The sequence below is a fragment of the Vigna angularis genome, chromosome 1 (assembly GCF_016808095.1).
Source record: "Vigna angularis cultivar LongXiaoDou No.4 chromosome 1, ASM1680809v1, whole genome shotgun sequence".
NCBI lineage: Eukaryota > Viridiplantae > Streptophyta > Magnoliopsida > Fabales > Fabaceae > Vigna > Vigna angularis.
This window is the reverse complement of record NC_068970.1, coordinates 9498339-9516454: the sequence shown is the minus strand read 5'-3', so window position 1 is coordinate 9516454 and position 18116 is coordinate 9498339. Positions and strand designations below refer to the sequence as shown.

General features: G+C 37.6%; 1 protein-coding gene across 7 annotated transcripts; it reads right to left on the bottom strand.

The window, feature by feature from the left end:
• Positions 1-2041: 2041 nt before the first annotated feature.
• LOC108319362 (tRNA (guanine(37)-N1)-methyltransferase 2) lies at positions 2042-17634 on the bottom strand. Of its 7 annotated transcripts, none has more exons than XM_052871690.1 (12): positions 17585-17634; positions 6330-6591; positions 6158-6255; positions 5975-6079; positions 5583-5643; positions 5311-5386; positions 4013-4544; positions 3819-3923; positions 3478-3636; positions 2858-2964; positions 2580-2654; positions 2042-2461 (listed from the first exon to the last, which is right to left on the bottom strand). In XM_052871690.1, exons 2-12 carry the CDS (start codon positions 6572-6574, stop codon positions 2402-2404), a joined length of 1623 nt encoding a protein of 540 aa, XP_052727650.1. In that variant the 5' UTR covers positions 6575-6591; positions 17585-17634; the 3' UTR covers positions 2042-2401. The 7 variants fall into 7 exon arrangements, with proteins under 7 accessions (XP_052727650.1, XP_052727651.1, XP_052727645.1 ...); XM_052871691.1 differs by lacking the exon at positions 17585-17634 and adding an exon at positions 17180-17300; XM_052871685.1 differs by lacking the exon at positions 17585-17634 and adding an exon at positions 17240-17261.
• Positions 17635-18116: the final 482 nt, after the last annotated feature.

Sequence of the window (18116 nt, the reverse complement as noted above, 5' to 3'; positions counted from 1 at the left end):
ACAGCAAATCTAACAAACAACAAATCTCGTTAGAATAGGCTTTTAACACGTGACTCTGATATCATATTAAAAAGTAAATTTTAAACCTAATTCAATCTTACAAAACCAATTAGTAAGTTGAGGTTGTAGTCATTTATATATTATAAACTCAACTTATCTTTAGTTAACTTAGAATCTCCACCAATGTTTTTCTCTATTTTATTTGTTTTCAGTTCACACAGTTGGAACACTAAACCTTGTGGAATTTATAAAGTGGTAGCATAGAGTGAGAAATTTAGTGGGGCCATTATTTGATTCAAGTTTCTGGTAGCGTAGCGAAGAGACTTTTGGTTGCTGCTCATGCAAAATGGGCACAGAAGAGACACTTTGGTTGTGGACAACGCATTGACTAGTAATTGACTAGAATAGAAGAGAGACAGGGTCGTCAATTCTGTAACTTTCCACCTTCAATTTACGTGTACTCTTAATCCTATTATCCTTTGTGTGTATCTTTTTGGTAAAGCATGCATATCCTTTTGCTTTAACAAAAGGAGAGTACGTCTAAGGACTCCATTTTGTATTACAAAGAGCAACACCACTTCCCAAATCTAGAAAATTAAATAGTCAAAAGTTAACTTCCCATGACTCATTCTAGTTTCCCAGTTATTGTTTTATGATTAAGACCTTCAAAATGATGGACAGAGACTCTTTTTTTTTTTAATGATAAAGACCTTTCAAAATGAGTTATGTGATGATCAAAGAGAGTCTATTTAAAACCGACTTAATTCAAAATCTATCACTCCTTCATTCACTTAAGTGCAGATGCAACTCTTGATTTGTCATCAGATAAAGACATATGAATATGAATCTTAATCATTACGCCTTAATGGTTTTCACATCACTTAGATAGTGTTGTGATATTATTATTTTCAGGTTATCTTGATGCAACAATAACTGATTTAATAATAGCTGAAAATTTTCTACACTTGTAATAAAATGAAATTATTTACATTTAAACCGTTATACTTGTTCGTTATTAAAATAATTTGACTTTCAATATAATAACTATGGAAATTGATATTGTACAGTTATGAGTGAATACTAATATATTAAAAAAAATTGTTAATGTTTTCAAACTCTTTATGATGTAACATTGAACAACAACAACAGCATACAAACACTCCTTCGTTGAAACTGTGCTTCAGTACACTTTTTATTGAGTAGCACTGTGTGGTGCAAAGTTTTTTTGGAGGAACTGATTACGAATAAAAGACAGTTTATTCTTGTTGGCTAACTGGAAAGCTGATAAGCAAAAGCATGGATTTGACGGAAATGTATGTAGGAAAGATAATAGTACATACTATTTGACAAAAAGTTTTCATAACATTGAGGATTTTACTCTTAATATATTTGTTAATGCTATGCTAAGATGTTACTTCTTGTCAATGTGACGCAGTATTTGTCAGTTCCAACTTCCATCAAATGAACGATTGTTTGCAGAGGAAGCACCAAATTTGTATTGGTGCTTCATATTAAACAAAATAAGCAGATAAACCGCTCACAAACTTGTCCACTTGTCCATTGTAATCCACTAAGTTCTGTCACCCTTTTTTCTCCTTTCTTTTTATCACTTTACTTATCAACCAATCAAAACCACCATTTTCAGGAAACCCTTGACCTTGTTCAAAATCTAATCCTTTGAAGAGATTACGATTAAACGATTGATTGCAGAGGTTTTCTTTTTGGAGTTTACTAAAGGATTTCCTAATCAGCAACAGATAAGGAAATATGGGTATTACAAAGTAAATTGCCTCTCCAAAATATTTTCTATACAGATAATTAGTAATCAAAGTGACTGTACTTGAGGGACCCAGATATATATACCATCGTCGTATTTAATAATATATATTCCTTTCTGCCGAAAGAAGGGGACATGATTTCATTCAAGATTGCACACCCTGGTACTCATCCCCCCTTCTCCGGTTTTCTGATAAAAAGTAATATTAAACATAAATTATCAAATATTTCTCATGTGATGAAGACATCCTCCAAGGTATAGATCGATTGAAACAGTGGCGTTATGAGATTAATACAGTTTAGCAAACTGTTATATTTGCAAAGATTTGTATAGTAGTTATTGATAGAGTACTGTTCATTGTTTATAATTCCAATAAAAGTACCACACATTGTGTATTACTACTGTTCTGAGTATGATTGCGATGATCTCAAGAAGAATGACTATCCGTCTATAGTTTCAATAAATATGGCCTATTCCTTCTTGTTAAACTTGTCATATTTCACTATCCTTGCTTTTGAGTCAGATAGCACGTCGCATTGAATCCATCAATGCACCGTAGTCAAACCCTGAAAACTGTGGTAGTTATGCAAAGCTATCCTTTCTTCAGCATCACTAAGGACTATGTTATTGACCATCTTCTATAACGCATCCTCCTGGCAACCTGAAGCTTAAACAAAACATGGCCTGCACAGTAAATAAAAAAGCAAAAGCCATGAGTAGGTGACTATGCAAGTTCTGGTAACAAGAAGAATAAGTTTGAGTTACCCAAACGATCAACAACGTGAAATAGAACTATCCATACCTTGTTTGGAGCCACATCCCTAACCCTATGAAATTTTGAATCTTGTATAGGAGCGTTTAAAGCAGATTCTGCCACCTGAAAGATATAGTTCAATTAACTATCCGAGCAAATAAAATACATACATTCTATCATTATTGTCCATATCCAAGTAGCTAAAGTAAACCATCAGGATGGATGGAGGATTTTAAATACCACAAAACAGTAAAGTCGTTTATATTCTAACTTTAACATAGAAAAAAGAGGAAAACATGAAATGCTTTTTAGCACAATGAACTCACAGCTATGATAGTCTCTGGAGTCTCAGTCGCTCTAATGAAGCAATAGCAGTGTATCCATGGTAAACATCCTTTCCAATATTTCTTCTGGATTAATCCCCTGAATGAATCTGGTAGGCCATTATCTTAAGTCAGATATCCGTCTATAATTCTTAAAATGGTAATAAATTATATATATATATATATAAGAGTCTTGTTAAAGAATCTGCATGCATTCAATCACATAGTAGAGCACAAACAAAAGGCATATAAATAATGTCTTTAATGAATCTTGGTTTAGATTATGATAGCTCATTGAAAGAAATAAGTTAAGCGTCAATCAGATAGTCAATGGATCCCTCCCACACAAAAAAATGAAGATAAAAAAGCTCTCACTAAAATTGATTGTAAAAATATGCATGTCAAAATATATATCAATCTACGTCCACTTAAAACAGTAGAGCTGTTCACCAGCCAAGGGGGTGGAAGACAAATTGCCTGCAATTTCAATGTACTACGCAAAGGAACACGTTTGAATACTCCTAATCCCATTACATGGAGAAAAATAAGAGTCTCGCCTAAGGGAGTAAGGCAAAATGATTTGTACAAAAGAAAAGGCTATATTATATCAAATGATGCTGTACCTAGAAACTGAAGAGCAGATGCAGGCAGGTTCATTATTATGTGATCAATATGTTCCCAAGTTTTTGTGACAGGCATTTCAGAGCTTCTCATTCTCTTGTTTGTGCTTCCTTTTCTCCTAACACCTTCAAGGAAGCCAGTTTCATGAGCCTCCACATCCCCTGTCAAATGAAAACAACTGTAATTTTATTTAAAAACCAACACGGATTATTGTTATCAATATTGTAATTGTTTCCTTAACAAAACAGGTTTTCTTTTAAATCTTTTACAAGCTAGAAGACGATCAAGTTACAGCTACTACATCTAGTGACAGCCTGATTTGATATTGCAGTTCGTGTAATACCTTCATGATAACTAGAAGATCTTTTACCAGCAATTACAGATGTAGCACTGTGCCTGGTTGAACCCTTGACATCCCCTAAACCACTATTATTGTCTTTTGTATGAACTACAATGTGAATATTAGTATTAACTACTACGCAACATGTTTCCATATCACATTAAGATACTTTCAGTCATTTACCATAAAGATATTACCAGTTAGCAACTCATTTTCAGAATTTGATTCAGCATTGTCTTGTATCCTGCATGTGTGACAAGTATCCAAAATGGGAACTTCGGATGAGAGTTGTGATGTAGCCTCAGTATTTGGCACTTTCATCAACTGGGATACAAATTTTCTAGCATCCATGTTGAAAGCATAAATACGATCATCAACCTTATTGATTTTGGCATTAATCCTCAGATAGTGAATGCTATCTGGATTTAAATCATTTGCATAGACTATGCATCCTTTTTGCGCTGCAGGAATGGCAAAAGGACCTATACCAGCAAACATGTCACAAATGGTCTCCCCAACTTGGAACATTGACACTAACCTTTTGTGTTCATGTTCCAATCTCGAATTCCAATAAACCAAACTGTAATCAAGCTTAAAAGTGGCACCATATTGCTTCACTTCTGTGATCATATTATGCTCTCCTGCTAAAACTTCAAACTCTGGCACGCGAAACTCATTTGTAATGGTTCCAACTTTATTGACAATAGTTTTGATTCTAGGATAATTTTTCTGCATAAACAGAGAAAACATGAAAAACAATAGGAAGAACAAGTATAATACAACATGCTTAACAGTTTAAAGATAGAATTCGTTAATGAATCTTTAAATGGACATATTTGTAACAATTGCAAAGGGCGTTCTATTGAAACAAATACAGACATCAAATCAATCATTCATCTTTGTTTCAAACATACATGAACGAACACAGAAATATGCATGTCATAAACATAGTACTAAAATGAGGAAGCAGCATCAAATAGATCCAACAGGAACTCACACTTAGAGCACAGAATTGGAAGACCAAACTCCTTAAAGTAGAGCTAGTCCCCTTTGTTAAGACCGAAAGGGGGAGAATAAAAAAATAGCAAGGGAATTCTAGAGATGCATAGAATAACCTAACCCACCCAAAGCATCTCCATTCACTTAAATCTAGCCTACCACTCCTAGATCCTTCCCTCCCCAGTTCTCTTTATGCCAAGTAGGCAAGGTTGTTATATCACTTTACAGTCCAAATTCCTCTCTGCTCCTTCTGACATTGCCCTAAAAGTAGCAGTGATATGAAGCCATATATGCTGCAGCAATAGTTATGTTATATACCAAAACAGGGGATGGTCAAATGCTGACTATTCTGACCCAAAATCAATTAAAAGAACAGAATTCACTTAAGACAATAATTGCATCTTCATATCTGACAAATAAACAAGACTATATATATATATATATATATATTGAAACTGAGACTTGAAGTCTTGAACCTTAGTGTAGTCACACATACATCATAAATAACCTTTGCAATAACATCTTTGTAGGGAAGTAATTCATCGTGTAGGTTTAAATGGGCAATTTGACCTGTATAGGTAGAAAAGCTGTTAGTTTACCTGATATCAGTGGCTGACCCAAACAAATTCAATTGGAAAAGAAAATGAACACTGCTCCCTTCAGAAACGTGATCAAATAATTAACAAAGCATGTGTGCTGAACTGATAACAAATTTAAATAAATTATATTTGTAGCAGTTAAAAATGTCAAAAAACTAAATACTTAACTATTGTTTCAAAGGATGAAGGCACCTCCACTCCAGTAGGCAATATCTGCTTCAGCACATGATCTACAAACACAAAATTTGTTGTACAATTGTAAATGATTTAGGATGGATGGGGGAAAGCACACTGTAGGAAACAATAGAATCATTAAAAAAAGTGTTTCTAACTAATGTATTACCAACATAGCATAGCAACATCACTTTGTTAAATAATAAGATACTCATATGTTTCCATTTATTATAATTTTATACGAATAAATTGTCAATTTTTCATCAAAGTTATTATGGTACTCCTGAGTAAAGAGGTACTCTGAAGCAACTACTCCGTCAATATAAAAAATTCAATATGAAAGGCAGCCTCTACAGTATGGTCTAACAGTGCATTGGACTCACTCACCTGCACTCCAATAAGAATACCCTAGTGTCAACGAATAGGGCACAACTTCAATCTTACACAAGCCATTGAGCTCATCAACCTTTTGTTTTGGAATATCAGATAAATCTGTCCCCACGACATTCAAAACAAGTCATAGATAAGAATATCTGTGGCAAGAATATAGAAGCAAAAGTTCATACAAACCTTGATTCTGAACTTTGTCAGAGAATATAAGGTAACGGTTTTTGTCACAGGTAGGGTCTTCAATGATGGGTTTGACTCGGGGCTTGTCAAACAAGTAACTACAGATTCAATAAAGCAGGAATTAAAAACAAAAGCAAATGAATAGAAAGAATATATAGAGCAAGGTACCGACCCATTGAGGATTCGAGTGGCAACCTTGCAATGTTGGCAAGGGATTCGTAGAGCCCATAATTTGAATTGCACGTCAAAATTGCTCTCATCAAGATGTGGTTTTGGTAGCTTCTCACGGTCAGCAACTGATTCATTGTCAACAGAAAGCAAGTTGTCATGTGCATGGGCTTGAGAAGCTAGCTTGTTAGGACTGTTCTCAGCTTTCCCATTCTTTACACAATTCATTTCAAGAGCTCCACTATCCATTAGTCTATTTGCAAAACCTAGATGTAACACATCCATCAGAATAAGACATCACCAAAATCACACTCTTTTGTGGGTATCACTTATTATTTAAATGAGCCACAGTCAGGATTAGTTTCCAATAAATTTAACTAATAGTAGATGGTGTTAGCATTATAGAAATAAGCATCAACATCAAAAGGAAAAAATGAAGAAACAATATATGCATTTGAGAAATGATGAGAGATTAACACTGTTAGATGTTAAGATGTGTGTTTCTGTTATTTGGGCTTAGTCTATTCTGTATTAAGGGCATTGGCCCATATCTTACAATATAAATAAACTACGCTATGTGTAGTCTAAACACATAAGGGATATTTTCTCCCAATCTTCTTTATTTCTCATATGGTATCTATAGCACAGGAATAGTTCCAGTCAACTCCACGGTCTCCGGCACCCATCACTGCTGTTGTTGTCGCGTCGCCGCCGCGGCCGCCGCCGCCGTCGCCGGAGCTCCAGAATCGACCGGCGACCACACCATCGGAAGCGTCTCGGCCGAGCGACCACCGTCGCACGAAGATCGCCGCTCTCACGCGCCGCCGCAAGAGTCGCCGCTGCCGCCGCGCGTGCCGGCGCGTCGCCGGAGCTTTCTGCCGCCGATCAGCACCGCCGTGATCGCCTCCTCGCCCTCTTTCTGGATCTGTGGTCATTGCGTCAATCGGAGCACTTTGAATTTTTAGGGTTTCTCCCTCTCCATGGCGTCTTCCTCGTCTACAAACACCTCTATTGGTGGCTCATCTTCTGATCCCTCAATATATACTAATTATGTGAATGTACACTTGTCCATTGACAAGTTAGATGGCACAAATTATGCAACCTGGGCGTCCGACATCAAACTTTGGTTGAAGAGTCAGGGGTACTTAGATCATCTTACTCAAAATGTGACTACTGCTCTCATGGATGACACTTCCCGCTGGATGAAAATTGATGCTCAGTTATGCATTGCTATAAAGTCCACCATTCACTCCTCACTGAAACAAATGTTTCGATCCTATGAGACATGTTCAGAAGTATGGGCACAAGCGAAGTTGTTTTTTGGAGAATTAAGAGAAAGAAACTCTCTTTTTCATATTATTATCTTCACACTAAACACATACTTATACAATAATGAAAAACAGTAATCAACAATAAACAGTAAACAATAGGCTCCTACAGAGCCTATATCTAAAAACATATTACATTTCAACACTCCCCCTCAAGCTGGAGCATATAAGTCATATGCCCCAAGCTTGGAACATATAAATTGAATTCTAGGCCCCCTTAGAGATTTGGTCAACATGTCTCCGAGTTGTTCATTAGAATTGACAAATTCAGTAACCAGTTCCTTTGACAACAACTTCTCTCTAATAAAATGACAGTCAATTTCTATGTGTTTCGTCCTCTCATGAAACACAGGATTGGAGGAAATGTGTAGAGCTGCTTGATTGTCACAGTACAGTTTCATTTGCTCATTTTCACAAAACTTCAATTCTTGAAGAAGTTGTTTAATCCACACAAGTTCACATGTAGTCAGAGCCATAGATCGGTATTCAGCTTCAGCACTAGATCGAGCAACAACGTTTTGTTTCTTACTTTTCCAAGATACAAGGTTCCCACCAAGTAAAACACAATATCCTGTAGTAGATCTTCGATCAATTGGACTACCAGCCCAATCTGCATCACAATATCCTTCGATCCGAGTGTTTCCCTTGTTCTCATACAATAGTCCCTGTCCTGGACTTCCTTTTATGTATCTGAGAATGCGAAGTACTGCATTCCAATGATCAACATGTGGATTTTGCATAAATTGACTCACAACTCCAACTGGATAAGAAAGATCAGGTCTTGTTATGGTAAGATAAATGAGTTTTCCAACTAGTCTTCTATATCTCTCTGGGTCTGAGAAAGGTTCACCCTGATCTGTCATTAACTTTTGATTTGGGTCCATGGGATTGTCAATGGGCTTGCAATTTGTCAGACCTGTTTCCTCTAAAATGTCAAGAGCATATTTCCTTTGTGAAATAATGACACCTTCTTTTGACTGTGCCACTTCAATACCAAGAAAATATTTTAGACGACCCAGATCTTTAGTTTGAAAGTGATTGAACAGATGATTCTTTAACTGATTAATTCTAGTGATGTCATTCCCTGTAATAACAATATCATCAACATACACCATGAGATAAACACATTTGTCAGGAGAATAGTGACCATAAAACACTGAATGATCCGCCTCACAACGTTTCAGTCCAAATTTTTGCACCACCTGACTAAATTTACCAAACCAAGCTCGAGGTGATTGCTTTAAGCCATAAAGGGAACGACGCAACTTACAAACTAATCCAGACTCCCCCTGAGCAACAAATCCAGGAGGTTGCTCCATGTATATCTCCTCTTCCAGATCACCATGAAGGAAGGCATTTTTAATGTCTAACTGATAAAGAGGCCAATGACGAATGGCAGCCATAGCAAGAAAAATACGAACGGTACTGGTTTTAGCCACAGGAGAAAAAGTATCACAATAGTCTTGGCCATAAACTTGAGTATAGCCCTTAGCTACCAGTTGAGCTTTAAGGCGATCAATTTTACCAGTAGGACCAACTTTAACAGTATAAATCCATCTACAACCAACAGGCTTCTTATCAGGAGGAAGAGGGACAAGATCCCAAGTGCCATTGTGTTCAAGTGCCTTCATCTCATCAACCATGGCTTGTCGCCATCCAGAATGAACAAGTGCCTCATGAATATTATTAGGAACCTTAGTCGATGATAATGAGGAAACAAAGGAGAAATATGTAGGAGACAAGTTATGATAACTCACAAAATTATAAATAGGATATGGATTGCGAGTAGAACGAATACCTTTACGGAGGGCAATGGGCCAGTTATCATCTGAATCAGTAGAAGGTGAAGATGATGAAGGATCCATGGTCTGAGGATCTGATGCAGAAGGATCTGAGTCTCGAGGATCGTCAGTGTTAGGAGTTCGAGATTGGGTTCGACGTTGATATGTGATAAGAGGTGGAGGAACAATGTTATTTGGATTTTGATTTTGAGGTACTGAATCAGGAATAATTAGAGGATCACATGTTGGTAAAGGAAACATTTGTTGAACAGAGGAACGATCCTCCATGGAGGAAGAAAAAAAAGGTGTATCCTCAAAGAATGTGACATCAGCTGACATATAATATCTCTTTGTGGAGGGAGAATAACATCTATACCCTTTCTGAAGACGAGAGTATCCTAAGAAAACACACTTGATAGCTTTTGCTGAGAGCTTATCAAGACCTGGAGAAACATTATGAACAAAACACATACACCCAAATACACGTGGGGAAACATGGTATAAAGTGTCGTTGGGAAAAATGACAGAGTGAGGAATTTTATTATTAAGAGAGGAAGAAGGCATCCTATTGATAAGAAAACAGGCAGTGAGGACTGCATCGCCCCAATGATGTACAGGAACATTAGTATTCAACATTAAGGAACGTGCAGTTTCAATGAGATGTCTATTCTTTCTTTCTGCAATGCCATTTTGTTGTGGAGTGTGAGGACAGGTTGACTGGTGTAAAATTCCTTGGGAAGATAAGAATGAAGAAAATGCTAGAGAGAAGTATTCCTTAGCATTATCACTTCGAAGAATTTTAATTGTCTTCCCAAATTGGTTCTTAATTTCAATAAAAAAGGACTTGAATATGGACAAAAGTTCAGATCTCTCTTTCATTAAATAAACCCAAGTACATCGAGAGAATTCATCAATAAAGGTTACAAAATAATTAAAACCAAATGAAGTAACACGACTTGGTCCCCAAATATCTGAATGAATTATTGAGAAAGGAAAATCACACTGTGTCTCAAATCTTTTAGGATAGGAAGATCTAACATGTTTTCCTAATTGACAAGATTCACAATCTAAGACTTGGATGTTTTTGAGACTTGGAACCATCATCTTTAACTTGAACAAACTTGGATGGCCTAGACGATCATGCAGAAGTTTGGGGGATGAAGTGGTAAAGCAGGAAACTGAGGAATGAGGTTTTAAGAAATAAAGTCCTTGAGACTCATGTCCTTCTCCAATCAGACGACCTGTCCCATGTTCCTGTATAACAAAAGAATTGGCCGTAAAGGTTATGGAACAATTTAAGGTACGAGTCAACTGACTCAAAGAGATTAAATTGTATGGACAATTGGGAACATATAACACAGAATTTAAACTTAGTGAAGGAGATAAGGAAACTGTTCCAATTCCCTGAGATTTCACTTTTGATCCATTGGCAACGGTAATGAGATGAGGAATTCTTGGAGAAGACAATGAAGAAAATGAAGGAATGTTACCAGAGATATGGTCAGAGGCACCTGAGTCCAGAATCCATGGATTATGACCTTCCACAGATTGAGATAGGCTGGCTGTAGGCACACTAGTCATGACAGAGGATTGGCCAGGATTAGACGGTTTTCCAGACTTGTAACGTAAAAATTCTTCATATTCTTCATTTGAAATTCTGGATTCTAGATCACCAGATTTAGACACATGAGCAACTTTGTCTGGATATCCATGTAGAACATAACATTTGTCTCGAGTATGGCCTAGTTTCTTACAGTATGTGCATTGAGGAGGAGGACGTATGCTACGACCACCACGTCCTCGGTTGCTTCTGCCTCCTCCTCTTCCTTGTGGCACTCCTCTTCCTTGTGGCATTATCATAGCTGATGTTCCAATAACATCGATTGAATTCTCATCTTTCACCAATGGAGGTACTCGAAGAAGTCGAGTAACCAAACCATCCATTGAAGGGATTTGATCACCAGCTAAAACTTGATCACGTACATGATCATAATCGGAGTGTAAGCTTCTCAGAATTAGGACCATGTAAAACTTGTCAAGCTTTTTATTGATCCCTTCTAATGAATCAGCTACAAAGAAGTTCTTTAATTCTTCTACAGCAGCCCGAGCCTTTGCTATATGAGAAACCATGTCATGGTTGACTTGTTTTAGAGAAGCTACTCTTTGGGTTGCATCAAAAAGACGTTGTACATCATTAGCAAAAATATCTTCTGCCCTCTTCCAGAATGATGAACATGTTTTATAGGGTCTCAAGATATCTAAAACCTCTTGCTCCACTGACTGCCACAAAATTGCGCATAACTGAAAATCCAATTTTTGCCATTGAGATTTTTCTTCATCTGGAACCATAGAGATATCTTGTTCTAGATGATCATGGTGTCCTTGACCAAGAAACCATAATTCCACTGCAGAAGACCAAGATAAATAATTTTTCCAGTTGAGTTTTGCAGATGTAATGATAGGAGTTGCAGATAGAGAGGAATTAATTGCAGTAGATGCCATTACAGATCGGAAAATGAACCAGACTTGGAGAGATATTCAACTATTGGGAGAGAGAAAACCCTAGGTATCAATTACACCCACTGAAACAGGGAAGTAAGATCAGATATAGGCTCAGGAGAGTGAGGCGAGCGGAACCCTAGATGCGCGGTGAAGTTCCGACCAGCGTAGGGCGGCGCGTGAACAGTACGCGCGCGAGATCTGGCGGGCTGCGGCGGCGCGTGGCAGCGCGTGAGGGCGTTGCAGGGACGGCGACCACCAGGGTTGGGTCGCGCTCACGGAGGCGCACAAAACCCCTAAATTTTCCTGAGAAAATGGGGTACCAGCGACGGCGGCGGCAGCGACGGCGGCGGCGAAAACGGCGGTGACGGCGGCGGCTGGTGGGTGATGGCGTCTACAGAAGAGAGCCCCGGTGCTTGGCTCTTGATACCATTTTGGAGAATTAAGAGAAAGAAACTCTCTTTTTCATATTATTATCTTCACACTAAACACATACTTATACAATAATAAAAAACAGTAATCAACAATAAACAGTAAACAATAGGCTCCTACAGAGCCTATATCTAAAAACATATTACATTTCAACATTGTTATACACAAATGACACTCAGCGTCTTTATGGTGTTTGTCAGGACCTATTAACTGTTATTGGTCCGCGCAATCCTGGTCCCATGGCAGAATATTTGGGTAAAATTCATGCCCTTCTTCATGACTTTAATGATATATTACCTCCTGCTTCCACTCCTGCTGAAGAATTGGAACAACGATCAAAGTTCTTCATGTTGCTGGCATTATACGGACTCTCTGATGATGTTTCTCATGTTCGTGATCAGATTTTGGGTTCTCCTGTCATACCCAACTTTACTTCTACTTGTTCTGCTCTTTTGCGTATACCGAGCAAACCCGTCACTGAGACATCTCCTCGTACTGATGATTCCTCTGTTATGGCTGCTCAACGTGATGATCGAAGTCGGTCTCGCAAGCCAAGTAAAGGACGTCGAAAATGTGACCATTGTGGCAAGTTAGGCCACAAGATTGATAGATGTTATGCTCTCCATGGACGTCCTCCTCGACCTATAGCAGTGGCAAATTCTGATCCACCTCCCCGATCACCGTCTGCAGACCATCCTACTTCATCTAATATCGTAGACAAACCTGCAATCTTTAACGAATTTCTCAGATGGTATGAGGATCATCAGCACTCTGGTTCCACTACATCTGCATCGGTTGCACGTACAGGTACACCTTTTGTTGGTCTAACTCACTCCCTTGGACCTTGGGTCCTTGACTCAGGCGCCACCGATCATATCACTGGTAACAAGTCCTTGTTTTCTTCCTTGTCATGTCCGGCTAATTTACCCTCGGTAACAATGGCTGATGGGTCTAGAGTCTCATCTCATGGTATTGGTACTGTTAATATTTTTCCATCCATATCCATTGATCATGTACTTTATGTCCCTGGGTCTCCCTTCAACTTATTGTCCATTAGTCGTTTAACTCGTACTCTTAATTGTGTTATTTCCTTTACTAAAGATTCTGTTTGGTTGCAGGACCGGAGTTCGAAACACATGATTGGCACAGGATGTGAGTCTCATGGCCTTTATCATCTCTGCCCTTCTCCTCATGTTGGCGTAGTCATGGAGTCACCATCCCTTCTTCATGCTCAGTTCGGTCATCCTAGTCTTGCCAAACTACAACAACTTGTCCTGAGGTTGTCCACATTATCAAGTTTGTCGTGTGAGTCTTGTCAGTTAGGGAAGCATACTCGTAGTTCCTTTCCTCATAGTGTCTCACAACGGGCGTCGTCCCCTTTTTCATTGGTTCATTCTAACATTTGGGGACCTAGTCGTGTTAAGTCCATTTTAGGTTTTCAGTATTTTGTTACCTTTATTGATGACTATTCCAGATGTACTTGGTTGTTTTTAATGAAGAATCGTTCTGAGTTGTTTTCTATTTTTCAATCTTTTTTCAATGAAATAAAAACACAGTTTGGGGTGTCTATTCGAAATTTACGTAGTGATAATGGTCGTGAATACCTTTCTCAACCGTTTAAACAGTTTATGGCTTCTCATGGCATTCTTCACCAAACCTCATGTGCTTATACCCCTCAACAAAATGGGGTGGCTGAGCGTAAGAATAGACACCTTATTGAAACAACTCGTACACTTCTTATTCATGGTCAAGTACCCTCACGTTTTTGGGGTGATGCAGTTCTCACAGCATGTTATCTTATCAACCGCATGCCATCTTCCGTCCTAGATAACAAAATCCCTCATTCTATCTTATTTCCTCAAGACCCTCTGCATCCATTACCTCTTCGAGTTTTTGGGTCTACATGTTTTGTTCATGATTTTAGTTCTGGTCTTGATAAGTTATCTCCTAGGTCTCACAAATGTGTCTTCTTAGGATTTCCACGGTCACAAAAGGGCTATAAGTGTTTTTTCCCTTCCCTCAATCGTCATTTTATCTCTGCTGATGTCACTTTTGATGAGTCTGACTTGCCTATTGCCCTCCGTAAAGGTATACGCTCTACCCGTAACCCTTCCCCCCATTATACTGTTCTTAATTACCACAGATTATCTCCATCTTTTTATACTTGTCTCTCATCCATTTCTTCTGTGTCAATTCCCAAATTTGTGGATGATGCCTTAACTCATCCTGGTTGGCGTCAAGCTATGATGGATGAATTAAGTGCTTTACAGGAAAGTGGAACTTGGGAGCTTGTCCAATTACCATCTGGAAAGTCTGTTGTTGGTTGCAGGTGGGTGTATGCTATCAAGGTTGGTCCTGATGGCACAATTGATCGTTTGAAAGCTCGACTGGTTGCCAAAGGCTACACACAGATTTTTGGTTTGGATTATGGTGATACTTTTTCTCCAGTGGCAAAAATGACCTCTGTTCGCCTTTTCATTGCCATGGCCGCTCTTCGACAATGGCCTCTTTACCAACTTGATGTCAAAAATGCTTTTCTCAATGGTGATTTGCAGGAAGAAATTTATATGGAGCAACCGCCTGGCTTTGTTGCTCAGGGGGAGTCATCTGGATTGGTATGTCGTCTTCGCAAATCCTTGTATGGCCTAAAACAGTCTCCTCGGGCCTGGTTTGGTAAATTCAGTTGTGTTGTTCAACAATTTGGTATGTCTCGCAGTGAAGCGGATCATTCAGTGTTCTATCGCCACTCGAGTGCTGGATGTATCTATTTAATAGTGTATGTCGATGATATTGTTCTCACAGGAAGCGACTATCTTGGCATCTCTCAGATGAAACAACACCTTTGTCATCATTTTCAAACCAAAGATCTTGGCAAACTCCGGTACTTTTTGGGTATTGAAGTAGCACAATCCAATGATGGTATTGTCATATCTCAGAGGAAGTATGCGTTAGACATCTTGGAGGAAACAGGGTTAATGAACTGTAAATCTGTTGAGACACCTATGGACCCTAACATCAAACTCCTACCAAATCAGGGGGAGCCTTTCTCAGATCCTGAACGGTACAGAAGACTAGTTGGTAAATTAAACTATCTTACTGTTACGCGTCCTGACATTTCCTTCGCAGTTAGTGTGGTGAGTCAATTTCTAAACTCCCCATGTGAAGACCATTGGGATGCAGTTGTTCGTATACTGAAGTATATTAAAAGATCACCTGGAAAAGGTTTGCTATATGGCCCTAACAACGATACAAAGATCGTTTGCTATTCAGATGCTGATTGGGCTGGTTCCCCTTCTGATAGGAGGTCTACTTCTGGATATTGTGTCTCTATTGGTAGCAACTTGATATCTTGGAAAAGTAAGAAGCAAAGTGTTGTGGCAAGGTCGAGTGCAGAAGCAGAATATAGAGCTATGGCATCAGCTACTTGCGAGCTTGTGTGGCTTAAACAATTGCTTAGTGAATTGAAATTTGGAGATGTCACTCACATGATACTTATATGTGATAATCAAGCTGCTCTCCATATTAGCTCTAATCCTGTCTTCCATGAGAGAACCAAACACATTGAAGTTGATTGTCATTTCATTCGAGAAAAAATCATATCCGGAGATATCAAGACTGAGTTTGTTAACTCAAGCAACCAATTGGCAGACATATTCACTAAACACATAAGGGATTATCTTTGTAACAAGCTTGGAACATATGATTTATATGCTCCAGCTTGAGGGGGAGTGTTAGATGTTAAGATGTGTGTTTCTGTTATTTGGGCTTAGTCTATTCTGTATTAAGGGCATTGGCCCATATCTTACAATATAAATAAACTACCCTATGTGTAGTCTAAACACATAAGGGATATTTTCTCCCAATCTTCTTTATTTCTCATAAACACATCTAAAAATTGATCTAGTTGCAACTTCCACACATTCAATGTGCTCCAAATAATGAATTCAATTCCAAAATGATAAAGGATTGATGAGGTAAATACTGATAGTCAAGAAAAATGAATGATTGCAGCAAATATTTACAAATAGATAAATATTAGCTCCATAAGACTAGCAGCAATGGCTCAAAGACAATCTGGCCTCTAAGAAAGATATTATCATATAAACAAATGTATGCAATTCCCAGTAAAAAGCCACACTGCAATCAACCTATCGCATGTATAAGGGTCAGCAAAGTGACCAAAGTGTAGCAAAAGAACAATGCTAATATTAAAACTATTGTCAGTGTATTGTAGACAATCAATTGAGTAATGAAGCCTTTTCCAACTTAAAATAGAGGGAAAAAATAGAGGGACAAAGTGGATAAAGGAAGTTCCAAAGAATAGATTTCAAGAAGGCTCAGGTCAACAGCAGGTCAAATGATGGAAAAAAGAAAAATGACAGCCCTGATCAACCTCCTATGGGTTAAGAGCCCGTACACAACACTGCCTACCTAAACACTAAGCTGCACCTATCTGCATACTGATCATTTAAACTCAACAAGACTACCTCGTAACAATGAAATTGAAATATTAGCAGCACACTCCAAGTGATTAACTTAAACACCAACAGATTCATCCCACTTATATTCTCGTTTAACCAAACTGAATGTGACCCGAAAATAATTGCCAAACAAACGAATGCTATGCCAAGAATCCTTTTCAGTTTCGATGCAAGTCGACTTGGTAAAACAATAATCCTATAAAAAGTTATTCATTGATTTAAAAATGATTGTACACAATACTAGCGCGAACAATGTGAAAACTAACATCGTTCACGTCTTGAAATGGGTAAGAAACCAATTTATTTAATTTAACATTAAACTCAAAAATATACTTTGGTGGATGGTAAGACAATTTTCATTCAATAAGACATATTGGTGAATATTGAATCAACCCATTTACTGCATCTCCTCTCTATCAATCTCAGTCACTGATTCATTCTTTGTCCAGTACCCATAAACAGTACCCTGCAGTTTTTCATCCATAAAGCAGCAACTAAGCAAAAAACCAGTGCCAGACCTTACTCAAGGCCATTAGCAATGCAGTCTTGAAATGGACAGTAAATCCCAACAAATTTTTCGAACACAATTATTTAGGTGAGACAGAGACACCACCAAATTAAACAACAACAAATACAATGGTTCTAACTTAATAGACACGTTATAGAAAAAAATATAAGAAAAAAATTCATCTACTTGTGTTGTTGTTGGAATAAGCAAAGTGGAGAAGGGAGAAGTACCTTGGCAAACGAAGCAGTTGAAAACAGGAACTGAAAGACCCAAAACTGAACCAAAAGGTAGGGTTTTTTTATAATAAGATCTCAAAGGGGTAAAAAGGTAAATAAGAAATATTTAAATAATCTGGATCCAACCGTATTCATTATTTGTTATAGTTATCTATTAAATAAAAATAATTGTATCATTTAATAATGGTATAAATTAGTAATTTTACAACTTCTTATCTTTTAAAATTTTCTTCAATTGTTAAATGATTCAAAAGATTCTCACCCAATCCTGTCAAAATTATCCATTTTAAAGATTTTTTAAATTATTATCTTAGTGATTAAATTAATTCAAAAAATTACAATTATTTCTCTTAATATTGTGTTACATGATGTTTTAAACTAGATATTTATCTCTTAAATTTTAAGAATATAATTACACTTAGAGGTTTTAAAATGGCACCCACCTTTTTTCATGTTTTTATAAAATTGTAATCTTAAGTATAAAAAATGTGATTCCTCACTCGAAAACTATTAATATAAAAAACGT

Excerpts from the sequence above, each read along its gene's own strand:
- LOC108319362 (XM_052871685.1), bottom strand. Across the intron at positions 5,644-5,974 it reads GTATTCTTATTGGAGTGCAG|ATCATGTGCTGAAGCAGATA; the intron begins GTGAGTGAGTCC and ends TTGTGTTTGTAG. Across the intron at positions 3,924-4,012 it reads TGAAAATGAGTTGCTAACTG|TTCATACAAAAGACAATAAT; the intron begins GTAATATCTTTA and ends TTCACATTGTAG.